At 36.9% G+C, this 27,447-nt stretch overlaps 2 protein-coding genes across 2 annotated transcripts in view; one reads left to right on the top strand and one right to left on the bottom strand.

The window, feature by feature from the left end:
• Positions 1-22,459, top strand: part of LOC135083099 (uncharacterized) — a 50,972-nt gene extending 28,513 nt beyond the window's left edge. The window contains exons 5-10 of the mRNA XM_063977865.1: positions 1,526-1,650; positions 3,525-3,616; positions 4,390-4,567; positions 17,162-17,297; positions 21,800-21,938; positions 22,385-22,459. Of these exons, the coding sequence (XP_063833935.1) occupies positions 1,526-1,650; positions 3,525-3,616; positions 4,390-4,567; positions 17,162-17,297; positions 21,800-21,938; positions 22,385-22,459 (745 nt within the window). The remainder of the gene's footprint in view (positions 1-1,525; positions 1,651-3,524; positions 3,617-4,389; positions 4,568-17,161; positions 17,298-21,799; positions 21,939-22,384) is intronic.
• LOC135082629 (beta-1,3-galactosyltransferase 1-like) overlaps positions 1-27,447 on the bottom strand; it is a 307,135-nt gene that overhangs the window by 190,498 nt on the left and 89,190 nt on the right. The window lies entirely within an intron of this gene.

Below are 27,447 nucleotides of genomic sequence, written 5' to 3'. Positions count from 1 at the left end.
TAATGAAGTCCGTTGTTTTGGTGAACTCTTCTTTCAGTTCGTTGACCATCTTGCCCATTTCTGCGGTAATTAAGCCTTTGACTTCTTTTATTAAAATACTACGTGAGTTCTTCATTGCGTCCGAGGTCGGTGCTAATTTTTGGTCTAAAAGTTCGCTAATGCTTTCGATTGTCAAGACGTTTCTTGCAGTCGGCGAGTGCTTACTAATGGAGGGCGAGAGGATACCCGGCGATTCATTCCCACGTCTCCTACGGGATACATTCGTGCAGGAAGGGCATCTCAATGCAGACAATTGTTCGGAACCAAGATCACTCACTTTTTTTCCCGCACCCAAATTTAAGCACTCCAGACAGTAGTAGGACTCACAGGCATTGCACTTCAATGAGTCTTTGCCCACATCCAGTTTTCCCTTGCACCCCGCGCAGAACATCGTAATACCTCTCAGAGACAGGACTGTTGATATAAATAGTGAGCGCCTTCTGCGCTTGTGCGATCTATGGCGATACGACGTGCGGGACACGCTGAGTCACAAGACGCGTACTGCGCAGGCGATTATGACCCGAACGCGCTGTACCCAACCGTGATAGTGTCTTGCGCTTGATGATACGTTGCGTGACGAGTTCCGATAGCAATGGCGGCGAAATACTGCTTGTGCACAAAGTTTTTTACTTTTATTTGAGTTTAACACTTTCTTAAAGATGAGTTCATAGTCACAATCCATGCACCGAATCACTATCACCACCGTAGTAAAGGTGTCAATGTGAAATACTTCCGTAAACCAATTATTTAAATAAATTATCTATCAGGCGAACGAAATGCGTTGTTTATGTTTAAGCGCCAAAGACTAAAAAAAAAGCTTAATACCTTAACTGTGTACCTGCATGCACCTCACGACCCTGGAGTACACCTCCACCCTATATTCTTAAGATTTCCACCTGGCCTACTTCTGGGAAGATTTATAGATGGCCTACTTTAGCAAATGGCCGGCCTTTGACGGTGTCTTCAAACATAACGCAAAGGTTACACTAAAGGTTAACACGACCCCTTTATGGACAGCCTAATAAGGAGGTAATTAATGCTTATTATTATATGGAATACTCATCTGACCTAGATATGTAGATTATAGACAGATGGGTTTTCATAAGACAATCGTGAGGAACACAATAATAATGTAAAATATTTAAAGTATCTACCTACCTTTCATCCAGTAAGCTATTGATCGAAAATAACAAAACAAAATAATAAGCATTTCCAAAACATACTGCTCCAACGATCTCCCGTTTTTTTAAGGGCATCGGTCATTCTGAACTTTTACCAAGACAGTGACTTATTTATTTTCAAACCATTTATTCCACCATTCGTGAGGTGAATCTGCGACAGTTTATCATGAAGCCGCTTAAGATTCGGACAAATCAACGCGTATAACCTGCGTGCGCGATGGCGATAGCGATCCTTCTGATTTCTACTGATCGCCATTGCCTTTTCAGGTTGTAAAACGTCTCCTAACCGTATGTATTCCTTCCAGGGACTCGTCAGCAGGCCTCAGTGCGTACAGAGTCCTGGTGTTAGGCGCGCCAGGAGTGGGCAAGTCCAGCCTGGTGGGCCAGTTCATGACCTCGGAGTATCTCCACGCCTACGACACTAGTATAGGTGAGTTTCAACATTATTATTATTACTGACGGGATTGCTATGTCTGGTCTGCGAGCACGTAGAATTTTGTCCAATGACCCCAAGCTACCCATCCTTATCGCTCGCACGTAATTATGTTGCTGTCGCGCTCGCACACTCACTGCGGGCGCCCGTCGCACAGTTGCGACAGCAATATAATTACGCGCAAGCGATAAGGATGGGTAGGTTGGGGTCATTGGACAATATTCTACGTGCTCGGCGACCAGACTATACCATGTACCTTAATTTGAGTTTCCGATATTTCGGCACTGTTGCAAGCGCCATGGTCACGGAGTAACTGAGGAAACATGCGGGTGAGATGTTACAGGCAGACATATCGGTCTACCCTCTTTCACAGTCTTTTATTACGATTGCCTCCCGTACCACTGTTCACCAACTCACTATTTTCTCGCAACTGTTCTCGACACACAACACTTACAGTATCTGACCGCGGAACTACACTTTGTTCAATTCTCCGGTGTTTCCTCCTCAGTTACTCCGTGACCATGGCGCTTGCAACAGTGCCGAAATATCGGAAATTATTTTATCTTGAGTAAACTAAATATTACTTTATTAAAGGCTGGGTGGTTTGCAATTTTGGTGAGATTGATAAAGTATTTAACCATTATCCAAAACTTTACAACATTGTGAACTTTTTGTTTAAAGTTATGTTAGTTACTTTTAGTTATCACGAAGTTCCCAAAGTTTAATTTTGTTTTGTACTTATGCTATTGGCAGAATTCGCAATGAACAAATAATTATATTAATTATAGCTGACCCGGCGAACTTCGTACCGCCTTAGCGTAGAGATTTTCTTTATATTTTTTTCCGTAAAAACCTTGTACAGAGTATTAGAAAACTACAAAAAAAAAATCAGCCAAATCGGTCAAGCCGTTTTCATGTTATGTCGTGACAACGGAAAACGGGTTTCATTTTTATATATATAGTAGGGTGGTCCTTATTTTTCGACTTTTGAATTCTCCCCGGGGCACTTTCTCATTCGATTATATACCTCTAAATATGAAATTAGCGTTTTTTGTTTTTTTTTTGGTTAAGATTTAGAGGTCGCTACCAGCTGTCAAAATATTTACAAAAGCTTTGAAGATCTTAAATCATGGTTTCATAAATGTTTTATTTAAGTGTTTATATTACATTTTAGGTGCAAATGAACATCGCATAGATAGAATAGACAATCACTTCTTGTCCCCTTCTCCCCTCAACCCCTCTTCTGTACCGACCATGGTACCGACGCGTCGAGATACTAACAAGTAAACACTCATATCTTCAAAATAATTGATTCAAATAATGTATTGTACATAATATCTTAGTTCATAGCAACAACAATAATTTTGTAATATTTTTATTTGGCTTTGGCTAAAAATAAATGAATCTAACAAATATAGATTTTGTGTTTTTACTTAAAATTCAAACCTTGGTAGCGACCCCTAAATGTCTTTTAAAAATTAAAAAAAAAATAATGAAAGACTTTCATATGGTATATATTCAAATTACGTGGTGCCCCGCAAAATATAAGAAAAAAATTTTTTTTCGTAGGAATAAGGACCACCCTAATATATAGATATGTTCTAGAAGTTGTTTTTATCAAATAAAATACTCCATCAGTTTTGGAGAAAAGCTTGCACTGCACATAACAACCAGTTTATAAGCTTTATAAATACTGGTAAATAAATACAATTTCGAGAAAATTATCTTAAAATATGGGACTGATATCATTAAAAGTTATAAGTACCATTTTAATTGGCATTATAGATTAAATTGTGCTTTATGGTTAGGAATACGTGCCCTGAAAAGGGCTTCACCGAGAACTTGAACTAAACTTATTTTTTTCCTTCCAGACGATGAATCGGGTGAGCGGTCAGTTTGCGTCCTGCTGGCGGGCGAAGAGTCGGAGATCACGTTCCTGGACGCGCCACCTGACCATGTAGTCGTGAGTCTTCTAAGCATGACCTCATTTCCATCTCCTTTGGTTAGGTACAAGAATATTCAGATTAGAAATAAGCAAGAAGTTCCAAACGCTGCTAAAAGATGGTGCTGGTTGTGCATAAGATCGCGGTGGAATAATTTCAAAGGACACTTCACAATCTATGCCTTCCAAAGTGTCATTTCAAACTTAAAACCTACTTTATTTAAATACAATAATAAGTTGTGGCAAAGTAAGGTAAAAGTTCCTTTAATATTTTTGTATCTCTACCAATTACATCCATTCATGGTCTTAAATCTGAATCAATCAGGATAAGTGACTCATCAAAGTGCATGATCTATTTATACATTGGAATGAATGGTTTTATCCACTACTTGAATGTCATGTCAAGTTGTATACTAACCCACAGTGCTATGTAAAAAACAAAAAAATGTTATTGCACGATGCTATGATTTGATATCACATTGCATTACGAGTAGGTACTACATGAATGAATTATTATTTTGCATTATGCTTTGCGGTTATCATTACTTACTTACTATATGCCTTGTTAACAATTTGTATATGATGTTAAAAAGTAACTACTTTCAACCACTATTGAGAATTGTTTTGTCCATACAGTAGAACGAAAGAAAATAATCTTAAAGATCTTTCATTTCATTTAAATTACATATAGTCATACGCAACGCAGCCCTGTCTAGTCTAGCCTAGCAGATATTTTTTATTATTGCCTTATTTTTGTCTCTCTTGATATTATGATAAATTGATTTTCCTTTCAGTTGGACGGCTGCGCACACGGCTACTGCGTGGTATACTCGACAGCAGACCGCAGCAGCTTTGCTGAAGCGGAGAGAAGACTGCAGGCGCTATGGGCGGCAGGTCATACCTCCAGGAGAGCCGTCATCCTGGTGGGGAACAAAGCGGACCTCGCGCGGTCCAGGGTCGTGCCCACTGATGGTAAGTCACTCCTTAGAAGTCCGCAGTTTCGCAGAAACGGAGAAAAGACTGCAGGCGCTGTGGACAGCAGGCCACACCTCCAGGAAGGCCGTCATCCTGGTGGGGAACAAGGCGGACCTCGCGCGGTCCAGGGTCGTGCCCACTGATGGTAAGTCCTCCACACAGCTTCCAGAGGCCGAGAGGAGGGTACAGGATGGGCTACACCTCTCGGAGGGCCGTCATCCTGGTGGACAACAAGGCGGGCCTCGCGCGGTCCAGGGTCGTTCCTACTGATGGTGAGTGACTCCACAGCAGACCGCAGCAGTTTCGCAGAAGCGGAGAGAAGACTGCAGGCGCTATGAGCGGGTCACACCTCCAGGAGGGTCGTCATCCTGGTGGGGAACAAGGCGGACCTCGCGCGGTCCAGGGTCGTGCCCACTGATGGTGAGTCGATATAATATTTCCTCCTATATTCTTCTGATTAAATTGGCTGTGGGTTCCGAGACAGCTATCCCTGAGGACTCAGCTTCACTGATTGTGTTTTTATTGGGGGCCAAGCTGTAGATCCTGGCTACACAGGAGTTGCAATGGTGGGAAGAAGTAAGATTGGTCAAAAGGCACATTATTTTTAGGAGCGTAAGAGAAAGATCCACATTGTTGGTAATTAAATACTAACAAATTCACTTTTTTATGTATGTACGAGTACCTACCTATTCACAACTAACTTTAAAATTGTTCGTGTTAAAATTACAAAACAAAAATTAATAAAGGTTTACACTTGATGACTTTGTTATTTCAACTGAAAGGTCGTCCTACTCTTACACAAACATCCCAATTTGCTTTTCATTTTCAGTCACTTTTGCTTGAAATAATTTAACAAAATCCTTTTGAGTGTTCTTTTCTTGTTATCTTTTTAATTTTCTTTATTTTTAAGTCGTTTTCACTCGGACAAAAGAACGGGAAATGTTATAATAATGTTGTCTTCCAGCATTCTTTTGGAATAATAACAGGTATCCGACCCTTAACTTTTTCGGCACGTTCTAATTAAAATGAGTAAGACCAAACCCCTAATTATATTCGTTAGAAACAATTTTGGAGCAATTAAAGCTGTAATTTCGACCAGGCACAATGTAGAAACACACAGAATCTCTGAATATTTTGGCTGTTCTTACTTACTGTCTTAAAAATATTTCACTTCTGTGCTTCTACTAGTTTTAAATCACGCTGTCAAATCAGTTCGCATTTTGGCTATGACAAGCCAGAAGTGGAGTATCTTGACTGTCCAAAAATAAATAAGAGAACAAGTTTTTCTGCGAGTCAGCGAGTCTTCAGATCTCCTTCAGATTTATATGCTCTGTCACGTCATAAGTATATGTCAATATCATCCCTCCCGTGCCGTGTCCATACCTCAGGTACTGACTCAGTTAATATCTAGACCTCTTGTGCAATGCCATTGGTCCATGGGGACAATGGGGGTCGAAATCGAGTTGTTCCTTATGATTGACTAGTGGATCTACCGCTTCCCTCGTAGTTATACGCCACGCCAATTAGCAGTCCATGCCTCGCCGGGGCCTGGCTGGATGTCAGGCGGCCGACCGCGACGGCTCTCGTAACAGATACCCTATCAGAATCATTTAGAAGGACTTAATAATACTAGCCTTTGATCACGGTTTCGCCCGCCTGAAATTCAGTTTGTCTGTTATACTGATTAAATTTAAGTGAGTGGAGAACGGCGAATGTATGAATAGGTACGCCGAAGGATGCTCGGGCGCCCTTTGGGGTGCGGAGTTTTGTGCGTTGACAATAGGTGTATAGTTTCTTCAAGATCTGTTTATAGTTTTTTGCGTGGAAGAGAAACAAATATCCACTAATCCTCTCAAAGTTATACAAAACTAGCTTTCCGCCCGCGGCTTCGCGCGCGTGGACTATATTATCTACATATTTTACGGAACCCTATTTTTTTCCAAAATAAAATTTAGCCTATGTTACTCGTGGATAATGTAGCTTTCAAATGGTGAAAGAATTTTCAAAAACGGTCCAGTAGTTTTTGAGCCTATTCATTAGAACCAAACAAAGTTTTCCTCTTTATAATAATATTAGTGTAGATAATATTAGTGTAGATAAATAGTACCTACTACTGCTACTACTTAGCAGGATTTTACTGCCCGAGGCAAAAAAGATAATACAATCCTAAACCATTGAGTCGAAGAAGTTACAAGAACAAATGCTCACATGCCAAATAAAATCAAATCATTTGTGAAAATATGGGTTAAGATTAATATATGAATGCCAGAGACAAAAACGAGTGGTCTTTGATTCAGAATCAAATATCCTGTATATTACTACTCAACTAATATCATACATGTGGAAGTTTGTGAGGATTGATCGATGGATGTTTGTTACTCTATAACTACAAAAACTACTAAACGGATGTTGATAAAACTGTACAGTATTATTGTTTACTAGCTGACCTGGCAAACTTCGTAACGTCTATGATCATCAGAAATAATTTATGATTCTAATGGTGTAAGATTTTTTCAAATCGGTCGTTTCAATACAAACAAACAAATCCTCCTTTTAATATTAGTGTAGAAGTGTGGAATAATATAATAAACTATATGAAATCCATGAAATGATGGGTGAATCCGCGGGCAAAAGCTATGGTTCATGTTTATTTTCTCAAATATTGATTCCGAATAAATTCTTCGCTACAAAATAACGAAAAAACTTCATAAATATTTGATTGCCGAATAACGATGGTCGTTTTATGTTTCAATTTAAAGACTGAATTAATTGTAGCCCTGAGAGAAACGATGCTAGCTGGCATGTTTTAAATTTTAATGATGAAAATAATATTTCACTTGATATAAATCAATTATTATGCTTACATTATTAAAGCCGTAGTACTTAAGTGTCAACTGCGATCTGTTAACGCATTATTATATTTCAAACCTTTACTTCATTATGGCAGATACTCGTATCAGAATGTTATTTAGTTGTAAACAGCTTTTCTATAAAGTTTCTTGAGTTATTGGCGCCGTATGAATCACAAGCATATCCTATGTATCGTTTTTCCAGACGGACAGACAGACATGACGAATCTATAAGGGTTCCGTTTTTTGCCATTTGGCTACGGACCCCTAAAAATGTACTAACTCCATCCTTTCTGAGGGAGAATTCCAATTCAATTTTTTCCAAAACACTTAAACGTTAGTAAAAATTAACGTACTACCAAACCTTATCAACAGCGTTCCCAAAGCTTCCATAATCTAATGATGGGGTATAAAAATCCTCAAAAGTGGTTAATACCCTTTCAGCCATCTCTTACGTCTCCATCGCGGAGGCTTTTAAGAAGCGATTAGATTTCACGCTGTAAACACAAGGCACATCACTGTGCCTGCAGAAGCACTGTCGATATTACTGTCGATAAAACATGTTTATTTTTATAATTAATGCTACGTGTATAATTATTAATTAATGCTAAGACGTGAAGACAGAGTTTTCAAGATTAAAGGCATAAATCGATTAATGTACCTATAACTAATACAAGCCTGTGAAGTATAAAATTAAATTACAGCGTAGTAGACTTATACTTAGTGCAAACAATACTTTTTCAGAACGATTAGAATATAAAATGTATTAAATAAAATAAATGTAAATAGTGCATTTACACTGAAAACAACTAATATTGGTTTGACTTTTTAACAGTATAATTTTAATACTTAGCGGTAATGCGCAAAATTTTTATTTAATAAAACTTACAATTTTTGTTGACATTTAACTATCTACAACTAATTTAAAATCAATATTTCACCAACATCACTACCGCAAACACGAATCACGTAACAAGCCATTACCAGAATCGTGCAAATTAATTTCCCACTAAAACGGGGGGATTTAATTTACTTGTCGCCAGAGTATTCCAGAATACGATCCAACTTTCCAATCTTCATTTGCATTTGTTTTAGCGCAAATAAAGAGAAGCTATCAATCTAACAAGGATTAATTAATAAAGCCGTTATTTATTCACTTTGGAGTAGATGTTGAAATGTTTTTACTGCGGCAATTCTGTTTTTGTTGCTTGAATTTTGAAAGTATAAAACAGACTTTTAGTACCTTATATTTATGTACATCTAGGTTTAATTAAATGCTGTTGAAACATTGCAAAAACAAATAAAAATTATATCATGAGGCTAAAGCGTGCTTCATCGCTTATTCAGATAATAATATTAGAAGTACTTAAGATTTTCGATATTTAATGATACCATCGATAAAACGTCGATATTTTGGAAATGTGAAATACGTACCTAGAGCCTAGACAAACGATTTCTTCAAGTCGCTTAAGGCTCTACAATTTTTTCCCTTGAATTAAAAGAAAAATCGACTCTTTAAAAACAAAGCAATTCTTTTTACAAACGTCGTACCCCATGATACTCGTATTGTCCCACACAGATACTTAATACGTGGGACACTATTTAAGTTGTGAGCCTAACTATGAAAACAAAGTAGTTTATTATTAAAATGGTATTGATTGCGTTTATTGGTATTGTCTTTCATGATTTATGTACTTTTTAATGTGTCAGAAACATTTTTCATAGCATTTTTTCCACTCAGCTTGAGGCACCTCCAAAGCATGGTTTTTGACCGCACCGACAGTTGCTTCTGGCTACATAAATCACTGTTCACGCATTTAATTTTAATATATGGGTACCAAAAGAAGTGTTTAGATTCCAAGCAAGAATTTTGTAGCGTTGGACCTGTTTATTTCATTATTTTGAGTGTTCAAATAGTCAGTTGTTTCACGAGACGTGTAAAAGCGCACATTTTCGTCACGAATGGCGATTCGAATATGCTGGTCAGTTTCCCTTATTAAACTGAAGACTTTTGAAAAAAAAAGAGGCTGTTTACTATTAAGAATTAACCATTCTAAATTTCTCTAGTGACGTTTCTGTCATATAATCGGATATTTCGGAAAAATAGGCGACCGTAAGTTTCAAAGTGTTCCGAGCGCATGGGACTTTTGTTGGAATTGGTTCATCTTAATACACCTCCATAGTCGATAGCTGTTTATTTTCAGGATCATTATGCATAGATCCTTAATTCGTCAACTGTCACAATTTTAAAAACGGCTTTTAAAGCTTTTAAACGTATTTATCAAACATTTCCAAGGACTAAAAGACACAAGCGTCCTATTGAGCGTTTGAAAAATTTTGTGACATCCAGCGAGAAAAAAACGTATTAACCATAATATGGTCATACAATATTTTATTACTGCTAGTGGAATTAAGAGCCATTTCACAAAAAAGTTCCGCGCGAATTTAGGTACAAACTGTCAACGCAACGTAAAAAGAGTAAAAAGGAACGCCGAAATGGACAAAAAAATCTTGAGCCGTGATTAAGACTTGATATAAGTTATTAATATTAAGGTAGAATAAGGTATTAAAACTTGATAAATTAATTTAAAATTTTAATAGAGTTTATGTAATATTTCAAAAATTTTTATATTTCGATTAATAATAATGAAACACGAATAGGTATAATATGTAAAATATATATTAAGTACAAAATAAAGACAGTCACATAGTGAAAAAAAAAATGCCCTCTTACAGCTCTCTCATCGGACCCTGGATATCATTTAGGGACGAAGTATTCGTCAAGGCGAATCACACAAGCCCAAACTCCATGGGGTTCTATTGTTTTGTTACGGAGTTGCAATGGAGGTGGCCATTGCAACTCCTCCAGATCCATTATCAGACAGAGCTAAGAAATAAATAAATAAATAATAATTATTATTATTAAACAAATAACTAAAATATTTCATCTAACTATCTTACTTCTTACTAGTCTTACTAATATGTAGTATAAATACGAAAGTTTGAATGGATGTCTGGATGTTTGTTACTCTTTCACGCAAAAACTACTGAACAGATTTTGATGAAACTTTACAGTACAGCACAGCAGTACTAGGCAGTCTGTGTTCAACTATCACTCGGGTCGGACGTTCCTATCGCAAAACCGTTGGTTCACTCAGTTCCGATACGACTCTAGTGCTGTGTGTAATTATTCTCGTGAATACACTGAGTTTATTAATTTCTACGAGTGGATTTCATTTTGCCTGAGACCTACGCCATGAACCCTGAACAAGAAGACCCTGTCGCCAGCGACAGCGACACTTATCCATCCCTAGCGTTGACCAGAATTGTGCGCATACTCTGGAGCATGCTACATACAACTGGCCGTCGGAGAAGCATAGATTTCCCTTAAGTCTACTTCCGCTACCATATGGCACTCCGCTAAAACTCGTGAGGGCGCCAACACTTGCTTTTGTATCGAAAATTAGTATGAGCAGCGCACGTGGTTGCCCGTTGTAGGCTCTATGCAACCACGCTATTTTAAACCGTGGCCCCTAAGCATGAGATGGGAAACTGCACTCTCTTGAATTCTCTTTAATTTGATGGTATTAGGGGAATCCTAGGAACGAATACAGAACTTTACAATGGAATCTCCTCATCAATGTTGAGACATTGCGAGTTGCAATGTTACGTTTTCTTGCAATCTGACCTTGATTTTTCAAACACGTGTCAAAATAAAAAAATAATTTAAATCAAAAGCTCTAAGGAATATTTAATTGACATCAATTTCAAAGCAAGCACAGATCACAGAAACTTAAGGGAGATGTGACAAGAGCCGCCCCCTTGAGCCTTGAGCCGGTGTCGCAACAATATGCCCAAAAACAGAACATATTGCTTGTGAAAGCAATGATGACAGCAGCGACGTCATAATGTAAACAGTTTACATTGCTTGCATAGTACTAAAGATTATTCGAACGTTAAATACTAATACCAGAGTGTATAATGAGCACATATTTTGATTTCTTTGTGTGTGTGAATTTCTACTGCGACACTGAGTTTCGAACTCAGCGCATTACTTAGCTAGCATCTCTCTCTATGGAAGCAAGTTATCTCCAAAATAACATTCTACACCTTTTTAACCTAGTCAGGTAATAATTTTATTAAAATACGAAGCACTTCATCTATTAATAGGATATAAAATATATTTTAGAAGTTAATAAATTAATTATGCATAAAATATAAATGTTACGGTAAATATGATAAATGTGAAAATTATGAATAATCGCCGGTTATTATGAATAATTACCTCATGATTTGGTAAATGTGATTAATATGAGATCATTTATGTGTGTATAAATCTAAAAAGGGCCACCCCCGCCGCTCCTTTCGGTTTTTTTTTCTCTAAGAGATAACTTGGTATTGTCATTCTCACTAAAATGTCTCTGGGGTGGTGGCGTAGTGAGGCGGGTCGTTACATTCCCTCTAATATCGTCGAGTGAAGCGATGGCTGGTTCACTCGTCATGTCTGTGAACAGGCGCTGCTTTCGGGGACTGGTCAATCCAAGTTATTCCAATTTATGTATGCGAGTCATTTCTATTAGTATTTAGGTATGTAATCTGTAAGTCTAGATATTAGCACGTCACTACCTTGTTTAATATACCACGCAATTTTGTATACCCATTATAAGATACACTATACAAGAATGCATGGTAAATTCAGTGAACTGCTCCTGAATCGAATGTACCTACTACTGCTATTTCTATTTATTTATATTAACCGGCAGACAGTGGTGACTGAGTTTGTTGCGGCGCTTCTTCTCAGCACTTGCCAAATGTTGGTCTCGAAGCGCTGGTAGGGTAAAAAGATTATGAGACATGTAGAGGCTCCTTAAGAGCAAAATGACGATTTGTAAGAACTATTTATTAGGTCTAAACAAATAAAGAAATTTTGACTTTGACTTTGACCTTAATTTGTTTTTCACTTTAAATCAAAACAATGTTTTATAGGCATTATGGGAAAGTAACGTAACGCAAAAAACAGTCCAAACTCACTATGCCAAATTATATTAATAAATGATATCAAAACGTTCAAAATGTGAGGCTGTACATGAGCGCTGTACACGAGCCGGTGTTCTCTTTTATGATATTTGTTAGTATTAAGATTACATGATAAAATAATCACTGATAAATGTGATTAATTTATCACTTTTACCTCGCCTGTCGGTAATTATTCATAATAACCAGCGATTATATTCATAATTTTCAATTTATCACATTACCCGTAACAGATAAGTATACCACTTACATACTTTTTTTAATAATTTATTTATTAAAATAAATACATACATAGTTACACCCAGACCCGTCAAAAAAATTCATCCTTTCAGTTTCTGCTCGGCCGGGAATCGAACCCGGGAGCTCTCGGCATATTAGTCCGTTTCGAACCACTACACCAAACGGCCGACTTGAAACAGGGACCTCTCGGCATAGTATCAAATGTATTTGGTCGCCGTATAAATCACCGTTTCACGACACGAACGCACGTAAACGTCATGGCGGGAAAAGTGACACAGGTCCTGCCTTGACGGGCGCTCGCGCCATACTAATCGATGTCGGCTTGCGTATTGTAATTTATAATGATATTCACATCAATATTTTGACAAAGTGGTTACTAATATTTAAACAATAACTGTAGAAATCTATTCTACAATGCATATTCTTTATTTTGGGACACTTTTATTGCAGTTATTGCTGTGTTTTTAAACCAAAAACCACGATCAAAATGTGACGTTAATCTTCAAATTTGCCAAATTATTTTTAAATTTTACTCAATAATGGTATTGAAATTCAAGAATCCATTTCATTAATGGACAACAAGAATATATGTCCGATGATTACTATATATTTGTAAGCTTATTATATGAGCATAAATAATAGATACAGGACTTTGAAATTGAGTCTGCGGCAATTTTTCCGTAAAATGGTTGTGGGAGATGGGGCACTGAGAATTAAGCAAAAGAGTTTTAGTAAATCCGTTTCATTAATGGTCAACACTAAGGATTGACCTATCTTTCGCAGTTATTCAATAATATCTGGGTGTTGCTTAAGATAGTAATTCATGCTTCCAAAATCTTAGAAATTCGCACGAAAATGTAAAATGGCTCTTAATGCCTAGGATTATGTCAATCCTACGATATATCACATGACGAGGTTTCTTTTCGATTTTTCTGACAACATCAATGTTTTCCGCCACTATTAGTTATTTTGGACGACTTTCGCAAAGTTCACCGGTGAGCCAATAACATGCAATATTATACTTCTTAAACTAGCGTTTTACAATGGTTAAGGACAGATCTTTATCACCAAAAGTGAAATTTAGCTGACCGCTTCAGTTTTGTATTGATTAACCACGTCGAAAGTCATAATAAATCTTCGCGCGAAAATTTCCGCAAGTCAATTCCATGTTTTTGTAGTCAAGATAATTTTCAATTCAATGTTAATAATACAAAACGTGCTCAAATGATAAAAAGTTTTGAATAAGGTTGTAGTCAAAAATGTCAAACTTTTCATTAAAAGTATCAGATGTCGTCTAACAACACGTTATGTTGTCGAGGCTCACAACTTAAATAGTGCCCTAGTAACTTCTCTATTTTATTGTTTTTGTCTGCGCTTTCTTGATAACAATTTCACCCACCAAAAGTTATTATCTATAATGGAACGATCCAGAAACTTATTCACTCATGTCTTAGGATTTAGGTTATTCTTCGTCCTTTCCCGCAAAATGATTATTTGTTCCTTTCAGTAAATACTTGTTTTTTCGCGTTAAGCGCTGTCACTCGGGTGTTACCCGGCTCACTGGGCAGCGATAGCCTCTTTCCTGCGAGACGAAACGAAAAATAATCGCTTATAATCGCGAAAATAAAATCGATTCGCCGTTAGTTTTTGTTTTTAGGGAATGAAAACTTAATCTATCCTCAAAACTTTTAATGCACAACACAAGGACCGATGATATCGTAAAGGTAGCAGGAAGGCGCCGGACGCAGGCCGCTACCAACCGGGGTAGGCCTATGTCTATGTTCAGCAGTGGACGTACTATTGCTGAGATGATGATGATAATGATGAATAACTTGATATACAAATAGGTAGCAATAAATAAATTGTGTTCTAATATTCTATTCCACATGCAAATTAATACAATGTCCCATAAAAAATGAATTCACAACTTTATTAAAGCCTGAAGTTAGGAAGGAAAGTTATTATAAAGGTACGATCACGATTGTATGCTAATTTCGTATACAAATTGAAAGACGAATAATTATGTAATTTCAAAATTTAAGGCAACAATAGATCAACGGTGGTGCTCATTCGAGAATCGATTAATTATTATTTGATCCCCGCCGATAACCCGATTGTGTCAGATAGAATTGTCATATCGATTTAGTTCAAAATCACCTCATGAAACCACTAATTCCCAATAGCAAAATCATCAATGCAGATTACATCGAGATCAATTAATCTATTGGAAATTCAAATCTGGGGGTCTACTCTCACGCCGTTCTCATAGTTTCGTGTTTTTCTGTCACTGTCGCTCAAACTGACATCTCACTTTGAATGAGAGCGATGGAAACAGTCGAAACATCGTTAATATTGGAAATAGGCACTCTGATTAAGCTCTGTGGCGATCGCAATAACCTTTGACGTCAATCCGATCAGTAATTAGATCGTTCGCAACGACATCGAAACTATCAACAGTAGAGAGAAATACAGCAGACTCTCCATTACAAGATACCATCTAATAAATTAAATAGAAGAAGAATATCTTCTTCAAATAAATGACCACATACAAACCATCAAGGGACCCAAGGACCGGCTGTTATGGAGATCCTTGGGGGATCTTTGTTTAGCAGTGGGCGTCATTTGGCTGAAACGAACGAACACCCAAAGATAACATAATCTACTCTTAAACCTTTCGCGTACTACAATACCAGAGGTCGTGGGTTTATAAACAGTCCATAAACATCTAGATGCTTTTTATGTAAACTATGCACATAGTTCGGTACCCCTTTGGTCTATTCCACTTTGATCACCTGTTCTTGGATTTGATCATCCAGGTGATCAAGAAGTTCACTTAGGTCACCTAGGTGATTTTATCCATGGGTGATCAAAGGATACCAAAGTGTCGCCTGAAGTCCACTTTGATCATCTGGATCACCCAGGTTGATGGAATGGTTGTTATGGTGGTGTAATGGTTGGAATGTGGTCTATTCCACTTTGGGTAGGTATTACAAGCTTTGCTTAGATGGTTGACAAAGATCACTGAGTTGCTTCCGCCACTTCTTAGCACCAGTCCATAATGTTGTCCCGAAATGGTGGTAGGGCAAGCCATATTTGAGACGTGTGCAAGAAGCGCCCTGGATAGGACCTAAGTACTGAATAAATGATTTGATTTGGTTTGGTTTAAAAAGTCAGAAACATTACCTAAAATCACAGAACCTACTGAATGTACATGTCTGTTGTATAAGCACTTGATAAGGATCCTAACCCGATGAATTGATGGTTGATGGCGATCGCATCAGCATTCCAGCTCGCTGTTCGGTTTGATGCTATTACTGGTCATGTTTGGAATGGCCAGTTAATTTGTTGTATCATCACCGTAAAATTGTGAACTCCGTCAGATTATAATCTGACGTAGTTTGATTACAATGTAACCTAACCTAACGCACTGTTAGTTTATGCGTTATATTATAAACTGACGGATCACGCTGACATATCTATAATTAATTTCATACTCAACGCTTTCTTTATGTGTTCCTCTCATTGACTACTCGGTTACAGAAGTTTGATTACTTACTTGATTCACGTCTTTACCCTTTCTAAAATAGTTTTGAATTCGAAAGAATATCGAAGTTCGAGTAAATAGTGAGTTAGTGATCAATGGTACCGCATCACCGATTATATAAGAAAGAGGGTAGATTCATTTATCTGCCAAAAAACACCCACCCACGTTTAGTTTAGTTTAACGAGATGGTGTTCAAGATTGTGCTGAAATATATCAGAAATACAATAAAAAGTGCGTAGTTACGAGTCAAAGTATCCAGACAGGTAATTAATTTGACTGAATCATTATTTAGTGAAATAAGTTTCTCCAATCGGGTAGTAATAGTATTATGTCGCCAATTCGCCATTCATTATTTCCTAGGCTAATTTCACTAAAATAAAAGGTAGGTAGGTATACATATTTCTAGGATTTTCAAATAACTGTAATTAGTATTTCTATTTTTTCGGAATCGATAGTCAATTTAGTAAGTAAAGAAAAGGTTCTAAGATTTGTTTCGTTTACGAGCATGTAAAAAGGAAACCAACAAAATTATACTTTAGTCCATGAGATAAGGAGTGTACAGAAAACCCAGTGTAACGACGTCATCATTACGTGGACAATGGACATTGCAATTGCGGCAGAGTGGCACTGATCAGTTTCATCATCATCATCATCATATCAGCCATAGGACTTCCACTGCTGAACATAGGCCTCCCCCAATTACGGCAATGTTTGTTTGTTACTACTGTTCTTTCTTCGTGTGCTCGAGTGCTCACCTATGTGTTGTAATGTTTTGTCTTTGCTTAATAATGAGGAATCATTATAAATATTGTTTTTTCTTTCCTTTCAAATGGATTTATGGTTACAACTACCCAAAATATCTGGCTAAATAAACGATTCTTGGCTCCTTACAGCCTGAATAAACCCTAACTCCTGTTCTTCTAGAGGGCAAGATCCTGGCCACCTCCTACGAGTGCAAGTTCATCGAGACGTCTGTGGGCATCAACCACAACGTGGACGAGCTGCTGGTGGGACTCCTCACGCAGATCCGCCTGAAGCAGCAGCACGCGGAGAGAGTCAGGTGAGAGCACTTGTTCATCATTCTTCATTCATTCTTCACACCATATTTAATATTTTCAGTTATTTAACCCCTAATTGCTGTTGCTTTAGTCTCTAACGCATGTTGTTGTCACCTTTAATTAAGTTTGCATTTAACAAGTGTCATTATTTTAAGTTACTTTTGTGAACGCTATAATGTTACCTTGTTGGTGATCAAATAAATAAAATTAAATATAATTAACTTTTTTTAAAAATAAAACCGACTTCAATTGCGTGAACACAAAAAAAACTAAAAATTAAAAATATTGCGTATAAAAAAGTTCATCCCCAATTTTCCACCCTTGGGGTGAAATATTTTCTTCAAATTCGCATGAAACCACCCTTTCGATAATACCTATTCAACAAAAAAATAATCGTTCAAATTGATTTATAATCGGCGGAGATATTGCGTATAAAAAAGTTCATCCCCAATTTTCCACCCTTGGGGGTTGTTTTTTCTATTATTAAATTTAAATGGGACCACCCTTGAGGTATTACCTATACGCCGAAAAAAGATTTGTTCAAATCGGTTCATAATTGGCGGAGTTATCGCGTAACAAACATAGAAAAAAAACATACGGGTCGAATTGAGAACCTCCTCCTTTTTTGAAGTCGGTTGAAAATTAAAAATCATCATCAGGTTTATAAATCTGGGGGCACGGCAGTGCCCCCACCAAGTCGAGCACGGCCGTACCATCCTTTTCTCGAAGCAATTCAGGCCATTTTCGACCGCCTGTAACTTCGTTGTGGATAAAACTAGAAGGCTGAATTTTCATTAGCTATGCAGGCATTGTAAAAACACGGTATATTTAAAATTTCATTCAATTTGAACCAGGAGTTTAAGAATTATAACGGGTCAAAGTTACTTAATTTTGTCACTCACTGACTCACTGACTCACTGACTCACTGACTGACTCACCGATCATCAAAATTCTAAGGCACTTCTAGCAGACCTAGAAGCTTCAAATTTGGAATATAAGTAGTGTTTGGTGTATGAATCAAGGAAAAACTAAAATATTTGGGGGCACGGTAGTGCAACCGCCAAGTCGAGTAAAATTTTTCAATTTCGGTCCAGTTTTCTAGATACATAACTGCTGTCTACAAAATACAAAAAGAAATGAGATTTGGGGGCACGGTAGTGCAACCGCCAAGTCGAGTAAAATTTTTCAATTTCGGTCCAGTTTTCTAGATGCATAACTGCTGTCTACAAAATACAAAAAGAAATGAGATCCCATCAAAAACAATACTTGTCAAAAAAACCAAGTCTCGCAACTCAGTTGTTCTACGGTAAAAAGTTGTGAGATCCATGTAATACCAAGTCCAGGCCAGGAAATCTTTAACGTTTTACATAAATATATTGACTTGGCCATCGCATGAAAACACGTGTAAATTAAATTATTTAGTGCGATGGCCAAGTCAATAATTTATGTAAAACGTTAAAGATTTCCTGGCCTGGACTTGGTATTACATGGATCTCACAACTTTTTACCGTAGAACAACTGAGTTGCGAGACTTGGTTTTTTTGACAAGTATTGTTTTTGATGGTAAACTGTTTACACATATAACGTCACTGCTGTCATCATTGCTGTCGCGAGCAATGTGTTTTGTTTTTGGGCATATTGCTGCGAAGGCTCCGCCCCCTTGTCACATCTCCCTTTAGTTTCTGTGATCTGTGGGTTTTAGGTAACGTATAGTCAGGTGAGAGCACTTGTTCACCATCATCAGATCTTTTAGTCTCCGCTGCAGGAGCACGAGTTTAACAGATTATATAATTTTATGTTCTTTGCTCGTGTCCGCGCTGTCAGATCACATCAATACAAAATGTATAGGGATTGACAATTTTTTTCCAATATGATGCGGGCTGCGTTCACTTTGACCTGACCGCAGACCGCTGAAGGCATTCAGCAGTTTGCCAAATCCTTTATGGAACTTTTACTAAAGGTGTGATTCCACTGCTCAAATGTAACAACTTTCCTTTGGGTCCAATGTCGAAATCTTGAAAAAAAAGCATGTTATCGGTCAGTTTGTGAAGAAGTTGTTTCTTTTAGTTTTCTATAATAAACGTCGTTGCATTTTAGCAGTGGAATCAGTCCTTATGAGAATGTGCGTTTAATTCTGTTTACTACTTGAATAATTTTCCAGAGATGAATGGAAGAATTTTCCAAGGCCTATGTTATACACTCTCACTCTTTCTCAAACTAATTAAGGGAACCAGACAGGGGGTCACAACTCACCACTTGGTGTAAATAATAACCTACGTACCACAATGTAGGTACGTAGGTTATTATTTACACCAAGTTACACGTATTGAACACTAGCTAAACACACTAGCGGTATTGGAAAAATCTTATTACTGACAACAATGAAAGTAAGACACACATAAAAGACCTATTTGGTTAGACGCACGCGAGATGTTATTGAATTCCGATCCACGCCTCGCCAGCCCTAAAGCATACATAACTAAGACTAAAGTAGACTCACTTCTATAGTCTGGTCTGTGAGCACATAGAATTTTGTCCAATGACCCCAAGCTACCCATCCTTATCGCTCGTGCGTAATTATATTGCTGTCGCGACTGTGCGACGGGCGCCCGCAGTGAGTGAGCTTGGGGTCATTGGACAAAATTCTACGTGCTCACAGACCGCGCTTTAGTAATATCTCCATCTACTGTATTTACGAAGAAATTCATCTTTACATTGGTGAAATCTTAGAGTGAAATGGAGGCTACATCACAATACTCGTGGTTTACCCCATCAATCCCCAAGCGGTCGCATATGACCGCGTAACAAACGTATTCTGTCTCGATTCGCAAGGCTTGAAGGGTTTGCCATCAAAAAAGAACATTTTGAAGAAGAATGATCCTTGATCCTTATAAAGAAAAAGTTTCCTAATTAAGTACTGGCTAAAACTAGTTTTGTTAAAGGGTGGGTTAACTTAACGATGTTTGGAGTTAATATGACACACCCCACTCTCATGGCATAGTATGGGACTAACTGCATCAACTGTGGAAGTTTGTAACTTATATCGGACTTAACCAAGAAACCACGTGATCCTTTTTTATCCAGATTTCGAGTTACTCATGACGCAGGTTTTGGCTGCTGTCAGCGTATCTTCCAATGTAACTTTCTTTCGCCAAATCCAAGGTTCCTTACTATATCTACCTATGTTATGTCTCGAGGGCTCATTCGAGAGGCTGTCTCGAAGTAAGAACCCGCAAAAATGTTTGCGCCTACGATCCGCTTTGTAAAGGTCCTCCTGGCACTCATCAGCAGTGGCTGGGCACTCTAGTGGAATGGGGTTTACACGGTGCGATTGGATTTTGGGGCTAGTCGTGAGGTGTAAAGCGGACTTCCACAAAATGATTACAATCAAAGTGATAGTTTTCAGTCATTGCCTATGGTATCATGGGTATTCTTTACCCATAGTACCTATGCACAGTACACTTCATTAATACATTAAAGGTGCTCTATAGGTACTCAGGAGTTTCGCATAATAGTATAATAAGACGCGTACGGTCTTCTTGATCGTGTAAAAGCGCTTTATAAAAGCTAATATGCAGCTTTAAAACTTAGTCATTATAATCAAGTCATTTTGGAGGGAAATGGAGGATTTGGCCTGGCCTACACACCCCAACTGACTGGCCTGATGTTCGCAATCTTGCCCCTTAGTAGCCTTTTACAACATCCACAGAAGATTAGAAGTGGTTTTCTTCTGTGCCGAAACCACGTGGCTTAAAACTTTGGTCGTATGTTGTAAATCGTCCTTCCAAAGTGTACACAACGAAGGGTCCTCAACACGGTGCGTAGCGGATATTTGCCATCGAGTAATTCGGATCGAAATTGCTAAAGAGTGCTCTGGGTTGATACAACGTGGATTGAACTTGAGGTAGAATAATTTTGTGGAATAATACCTAGTGCTCGAGGGTTTTATCTGCCCGAATTTGTGGTTGCGAGGGCTCTTGTATTGTTATAAATTCTGAATTAAATAGTTTATTCGATACAAAATACTTAGTATATTTCAGAAACTTTCTGAATGGTGTTATGAATGAAGAATTTCTGAAGAAAGCATTGTTGTTACATTTTGCAGACATTATTCTTTAGATATTTATTTTTAGCGTACTCAGCGCTGATGTTCAGCCTTTCAAAACATTGGAGATCTACTTGAAAATTAAAATAAAAGTTCTTGTTTTGTAAATATTTTGTTGCGCCCTTACTAGGCTCTTCTTTGTGTCTTGATATTTTATGTATAACAACAAGCAATTAATAACATAATAATAAAGATTTTTTATTTTCTTAGGCGCATCTCAAACTAAATGAAAAATAACTTGAAAAAATCGAACTGCCTAAGGTGGAAATCGAACCCAAAAATGTTAGTATTTCACAAAGGCCGGTCCAGGTGCATCCTGCGACCAGTCACTAGGTTGACTGTCCACCAAGTGTGATATAGTATATTAATACTTAGTAATCAAGCCGCAAACTCTTCCAGGAAGCGCAGCAGTTCCCGCAAGAACCGCACGCGCGCCCGCTCTCCGCTTGAGACCGAGACGCCGCCGCCCGCGCCGCCCGCTACCGTCTCCGCTGCCAGCACGCCAAGGAAGCGGACACGCCTCTCCGCTAGCGTCAAGGTATGGGACTATTACGACCTGTTGTTCCTCCCTCAACAACTCGAACTAGAATGGTGCTCGCCCCGCAAGCGGACTCGGCTCTCCGCTAGCGTCAAGGTACGAGGCTTTTTCCATCTCGTTTCCACTGCAACTACTGTGTACGGGACTGTTCCCACCTCGTAGTTCTCCCTCAACTTCTGTGTAGCCAGAAGTTACAGCTTGACCGCTTATGAAGGTCAAGCTTATCAAGGTATAATCGCTCCTATTTAATTAGACATACCACCGATTTTTTAAAAGGTTTCCTCGAGTTTCCTCTCCAGACTAGCCCAGACAGCAAAATCTGAGACTACGCTTGCACAGATGTAATAAAAAATGTAATGTGAGATAAATGGCCTGGAGAAGAGCCCATCAGCTGTCAGTACACTAAAATGTAAGAGATGTTTAACACAAGCTCCATACATTTCCAGGTACGAGGCCTATTAGGCCGCGTGTGGGCGCGCGACTCCAAGTCCAAGTCGTGCGAGAACCTGCACGTGCTGTAACACGCGCCCGCCGACCCCGTCGCGTGCTTCCCCTTCTTCGACTGCGCTGTCAGCTACTCTTAGACGTCAGGTATCAGCCATCAGGCGTCAGACATCAGGTGTCAGCCATCAGGCGTCAGACATCAGGTGTCAGCCATCAGGCGTCAGAAATCAGGTGTTAGCCATCAGGCGTCAGCCATCAGGCGTCAGCCATCAGGCGTCAGCCATCAGGCGTCAGAAATCAGGTGTTAGCCATCAGGCGTCAGGTACCAGGCGTCAGAAATCAGGTGTTAGCCATCAGGCGTCAGCCATCAGGCGTCAGAAATCAGGTGTTAGCCATCAGGCGTCAGGCACCAGGCGTCAGAAATCAGGTGTCAGCCATCAGGCGTCAGACATCAAGCGTCAGACATCAGGTGTTAGGCACTAGGCGTCTGATACCAGGCCAAACGCCATGCTTCAGATACTAGGTAACAGATATCAGGTTCCCGGTGTCAGACACCATACTAATCATCAAGTATCAGACATCAGACACCAGGCCAGACACGAGGAACCAGACACCAGGCGTCAGATACCAAGCACCAGGCAACCATCTACTTTCTAAGAAGATACGCTAATAGCTTCTCTGCTATGCATTCATTACCTACTTGTTATCCTACACCGGCATTGCTGCATTGCTTTCTGTTTTCAAATCTCGCATTTTATTTCGAAAATTTTATCGAAAATTATAGTAATCGATTAAATTACTTTATGATAACGTAATATCTCAGTTCGTAACAACATTCATGTTTAGTGGTCATAGAAATATTTTTAGCAATATTTTTTGTGAATGTCAAGCCAAAAATATTAAGTCCATAATATTTTTAAGCCAATTATATTTCTAAAATAAGAAGGAACTTACTAAAAAATATATAAAATATCTACACTAAATAATAGGTGCCCAATATGAATATCATAACAGATTTTTTTAAACTAAAAAACTGTTTAGAAGTAGTTGCTAGCAGCTTTCAAGAACTTATTTTGGCAATAATGTAATAGATAACTTCGATCAACAATATCAATAATAAGAAGGTAGATAATCATTTTATATCAAAGAATTTTAGACCCCATCATGACCTTGGATTTCATTTAAAAAAATCTAATAAAACACTAGTGGTGGTACAGTCAATATCAAAATACGTCTAACAGTTTTTTTGCCATTAATAAGTTATCAAATATACGTCATGATTGGGTCAAATAATTACATAATTCAATGCACATCTGCTTTTCTATGCCTATACTTTCATTTGTAGTAGTAGAATAGCTTTCTGCTTTCAGCCAAAACCGGGGGAAATGACGGGTCGGCGAGAATAAAAAGTATGATAAAATAATAAATTATTTATACGATAAATTTATTTACTCCCAAAATGTCTGGGTTTATAAGTCAAATGTATTTTTTTTATTGTAATGTTAGTTTGACAGCTTTTATTTATTGAAAGTCAACGCCATCTTTTGACAATTGACGTACGATAGTATTTAACACTACACACGAATTTTAATTCACGTTTAAAAACAGTATTTAATTAAAATTATAAATAGTTATTTAAAACTATGCCAAATAAATTATGATTATTTCTATTGTAATGATTTTTGAGCATTGAAAATACTTTTATAATGTAATGTGCGTGAAAGACGTTTTCAAATGCGTTAAAATGGGAAATGTGTTATATGAAAATGAACGGTATTATTATTGTAATAGGATCGGCATGATTTTTGTAGGTGTAATTGCTTTTATAATAAGAACTTATATTATTACTATTGTATAACAAAAGGATACATTGTAACAAAATATATGTGATCCCTATGTGTCTCCTAAACCTACGTGTAAGTAGTTCTACATTTTATAAGCCATATTAGTATTTTTATAATTTATTCATATATTCATATTTACATAAGTATTTAAGTAATCTCACAAAATGTAGCATTTCGTTATTGATTTCACAATTATTATAAGATAATAGCAGAAAAGTATTGTTTTGCGTGTGTTGGAATGATATTTATTATTATTAATTATAGGTATATGATGTATATTACATGAATTGGACACTATAGTGATTGTATGATTCAGTATTGTATATTCGATTTAGTAAGATGATCTAACGTTTCTACGGTCTCAATATTATGCATTTACTTTTTTGTTATTCTAGAAACTATTGTTTGCACAAAATTATAGCACTATTTAATTTATCATAAGTATACCATTCAGCAGTAGTATTTTAACGTCTTTACCAAGTTGCGACATAAAATTGACACTCCTTTAATAGTAAAGTCTTCGATATACTTATATTCTTCTTCAAATTAAATTAAATAAAACACCAATCGGGTCCACAGCTTCAACATTTGAGCGAAACGAATTAGATATTTATAGTAAGCTTATATTTTCATTTAAGTTTGTTTAAACAAAATATATATTAGTGCTGAAACTTATATAGATAGAACTTTGTATATAAGTATTCAAAAATGGACTTACTAAGCAGCATTGCAAAAATATATTTGAACTGTGTCAGAAAGATCCCTTTGAAGATAAATCAACAGGTTCATAGCACTAAAGTAGAAGTGGGATAGAGCCAAGTAGCTTGCGAAATTATAATTAGAGTGTACGTACGGGTATGGGCAGCTAATATAAAGAAAGGCAATTATCAGTGTGTAAGGTTAGTATGTACTTTATCTCGCAGGGCTCTTCAAAGCTATATTTTCGCAACACTATATACATACTTTAGCCATCATCAAATGCTTTTCACATCTATCCGTTCATTTGATTTATACAGATAATCTGCACATCTGCAATTTTATTAACATCACGAGCTATTTATTATCAAGAAATCAACAAACAGAAGAGTCCATTTAAAGTAGCCCTGCGAGGTATAACATTAGTATGTATGTTTATATTAGCTAAAACAAGATGAGGCAAGAATAGTGAGAAGTGAGCTTGAAACAAAAAGGCAATATAAAAGGCAGGATTTGAAGTATGGAACAAAAATTGAGTCCATCCAATAATGAGATTGCCAAATACATAACAAAATTATATACAAACGAACCTTATATCTCAAAAGACGTAATGCGTAGATGTTTCTTTTGTTAAATCCCATAAAATGTTTCGTTATTTTGTAGGAATAATGCCTTTAGACGTAATATTGGTTTAAATGAAAATTATTTCAATTTCAGTGCCTCATATTTAGAGACGGAATATAATTATTTAATCCCTCCGAAAAAAACCTGTTTGCCTTATTTTATTAGTGTCATTGTTTTATATTGAAGCGATTGGATAGACGCTAGAACATAAATTATATAAATATAATTAGTGTTTACATTATTAGTATATTATATGAATTATTAGCTGATAAATAGGTGTATTTTATCTTCTCTATTTGATGTTAACATTAGATCATTATCGACGTTAGTGTATACGTTCGGGCAGTTTGGTTATTTGCTAACTACGAAGTAATATTTTCGCGAAAACTTGTTTATTCATTTATTTCAATTTTTCATTTTATTTTATTTTATTTTTATTAAATTTCAATTTAATCGTTTGAAAAAAAAATACAACACATTTTTTTTTAGTTTAAAAAATAAGAAAAAAATTGAAGAAATCATATAAGTTTGTTAGAAACTGTACATAATAATGTTAATTAATTTTTCACTTCTCCGCTAAACTTATTCGTAATATTTTTTTTATTTGAAGTTTAATAATTCAAACTGCCTCCAACATTAAATTGTATAAATCATACTTATATTATTATGTAAAACTTCGAATATTCCTTCGGAGAGCATTTAAGTATTTATTAAATCCCAGGGTCCAATATAAAACACCAATTTCACTTAGCCCTTGGACTATCCTGGAATACCTAGCCCTAGCCTTCTATCAGCAGTAGACCTTAGTTGGTTGATCATTTATGAAGGTATATTAAAAAAATATACATTGAAAAATATATAAGTGGCTTGATAAGAAAAATATAAATATACTAATCAAAGGTTATGCAAACACCATCAGCCGTTAAAGAACTTATTGAAATTATGTATATTGACTTTTTATACGATATATAAATAATAATCAATCATACACATTAAAAAATACTTTTATATACAGCGTAGTAGCAGCTCGACGTGAATGCGATGCCACGTTTCTATACAAATCGACAGCTGTAAAGGAGTGTCCGTCTATAGTAAAATAGCTCAGCGTGACTATTAAATGATATAGTAAACGTCTCGTCACGTTGACGTCGCGCTGCAGTCACGCCAGCTCTGGCAGAGGCTTGAATGTATATTTTGCAACTATTCATGCACATTTTAGTCAAATTAGTTTTTTTTTTTAAACGAAACAAACAGAAATCTAGTGAGAAATGTAGATATTTCAGGGATGAGACAATAAAATGTTTGAAAAAATTAGAAGGTTCATAATAATAGCCACATAAAGTCATGCCTTAGCTTCACTAATCAGCTGCTATTTGTAGCAAAATTTATCTGCCTAGGAAAAAACAGAAAATCATATTTTTCCATGAAATACTCTCAGAATATTGTTTGAACGAAAAATGCATAATAAGATTAAATAAAAGGAATTTGCAGTATATCTTCAGTATAACTAAATCTACTGCTGTTTCCTCCCCTCCCCTTGCATGCTTTACCAAAGTGTTCATACAAGACTTGGGTGGTAGAATCAGCCAGTCATGTTCCACTTCATTATTATAATAATTGCAGGTCCCCAAGTCTGAACCTAACATAAGTTCACGCCTAATTATAATCCCTTTGGACCATGTTAAGCAATATATCTATATATTTGATAGGGCCATAGATTTCATAGAATTTAGTAGGCGTAGCTTACCGTAGAATTTTATATTTATCATAACTAACCATCAGTGAAACGATATTGCGAGGAATCGCAAAGATATGGTGTGTCCATTCGAATCATCATCATTATTGGTGTGATTTTATGAAATAAGAATTTTCTGAAGATTTTATGTGTTATTAAATTAGAT

This window comes from Ostrinia nubilalis, chromosome 22 (assembly GCF_963855985.1).
Source record: "Ostrinia nubilalis chromosome 22, ilOstNubi1.1, whole genome shotgun sequence".
NCBI lineage: Eukaryota > Metazoa > Arthropoda > Insecta > Lepidoptera > Crambidae > Ostrinia > Ostrinia nubilalis.
This window is presented reverse-complemented; position numbering and strand designations above follow the sequence as displayed.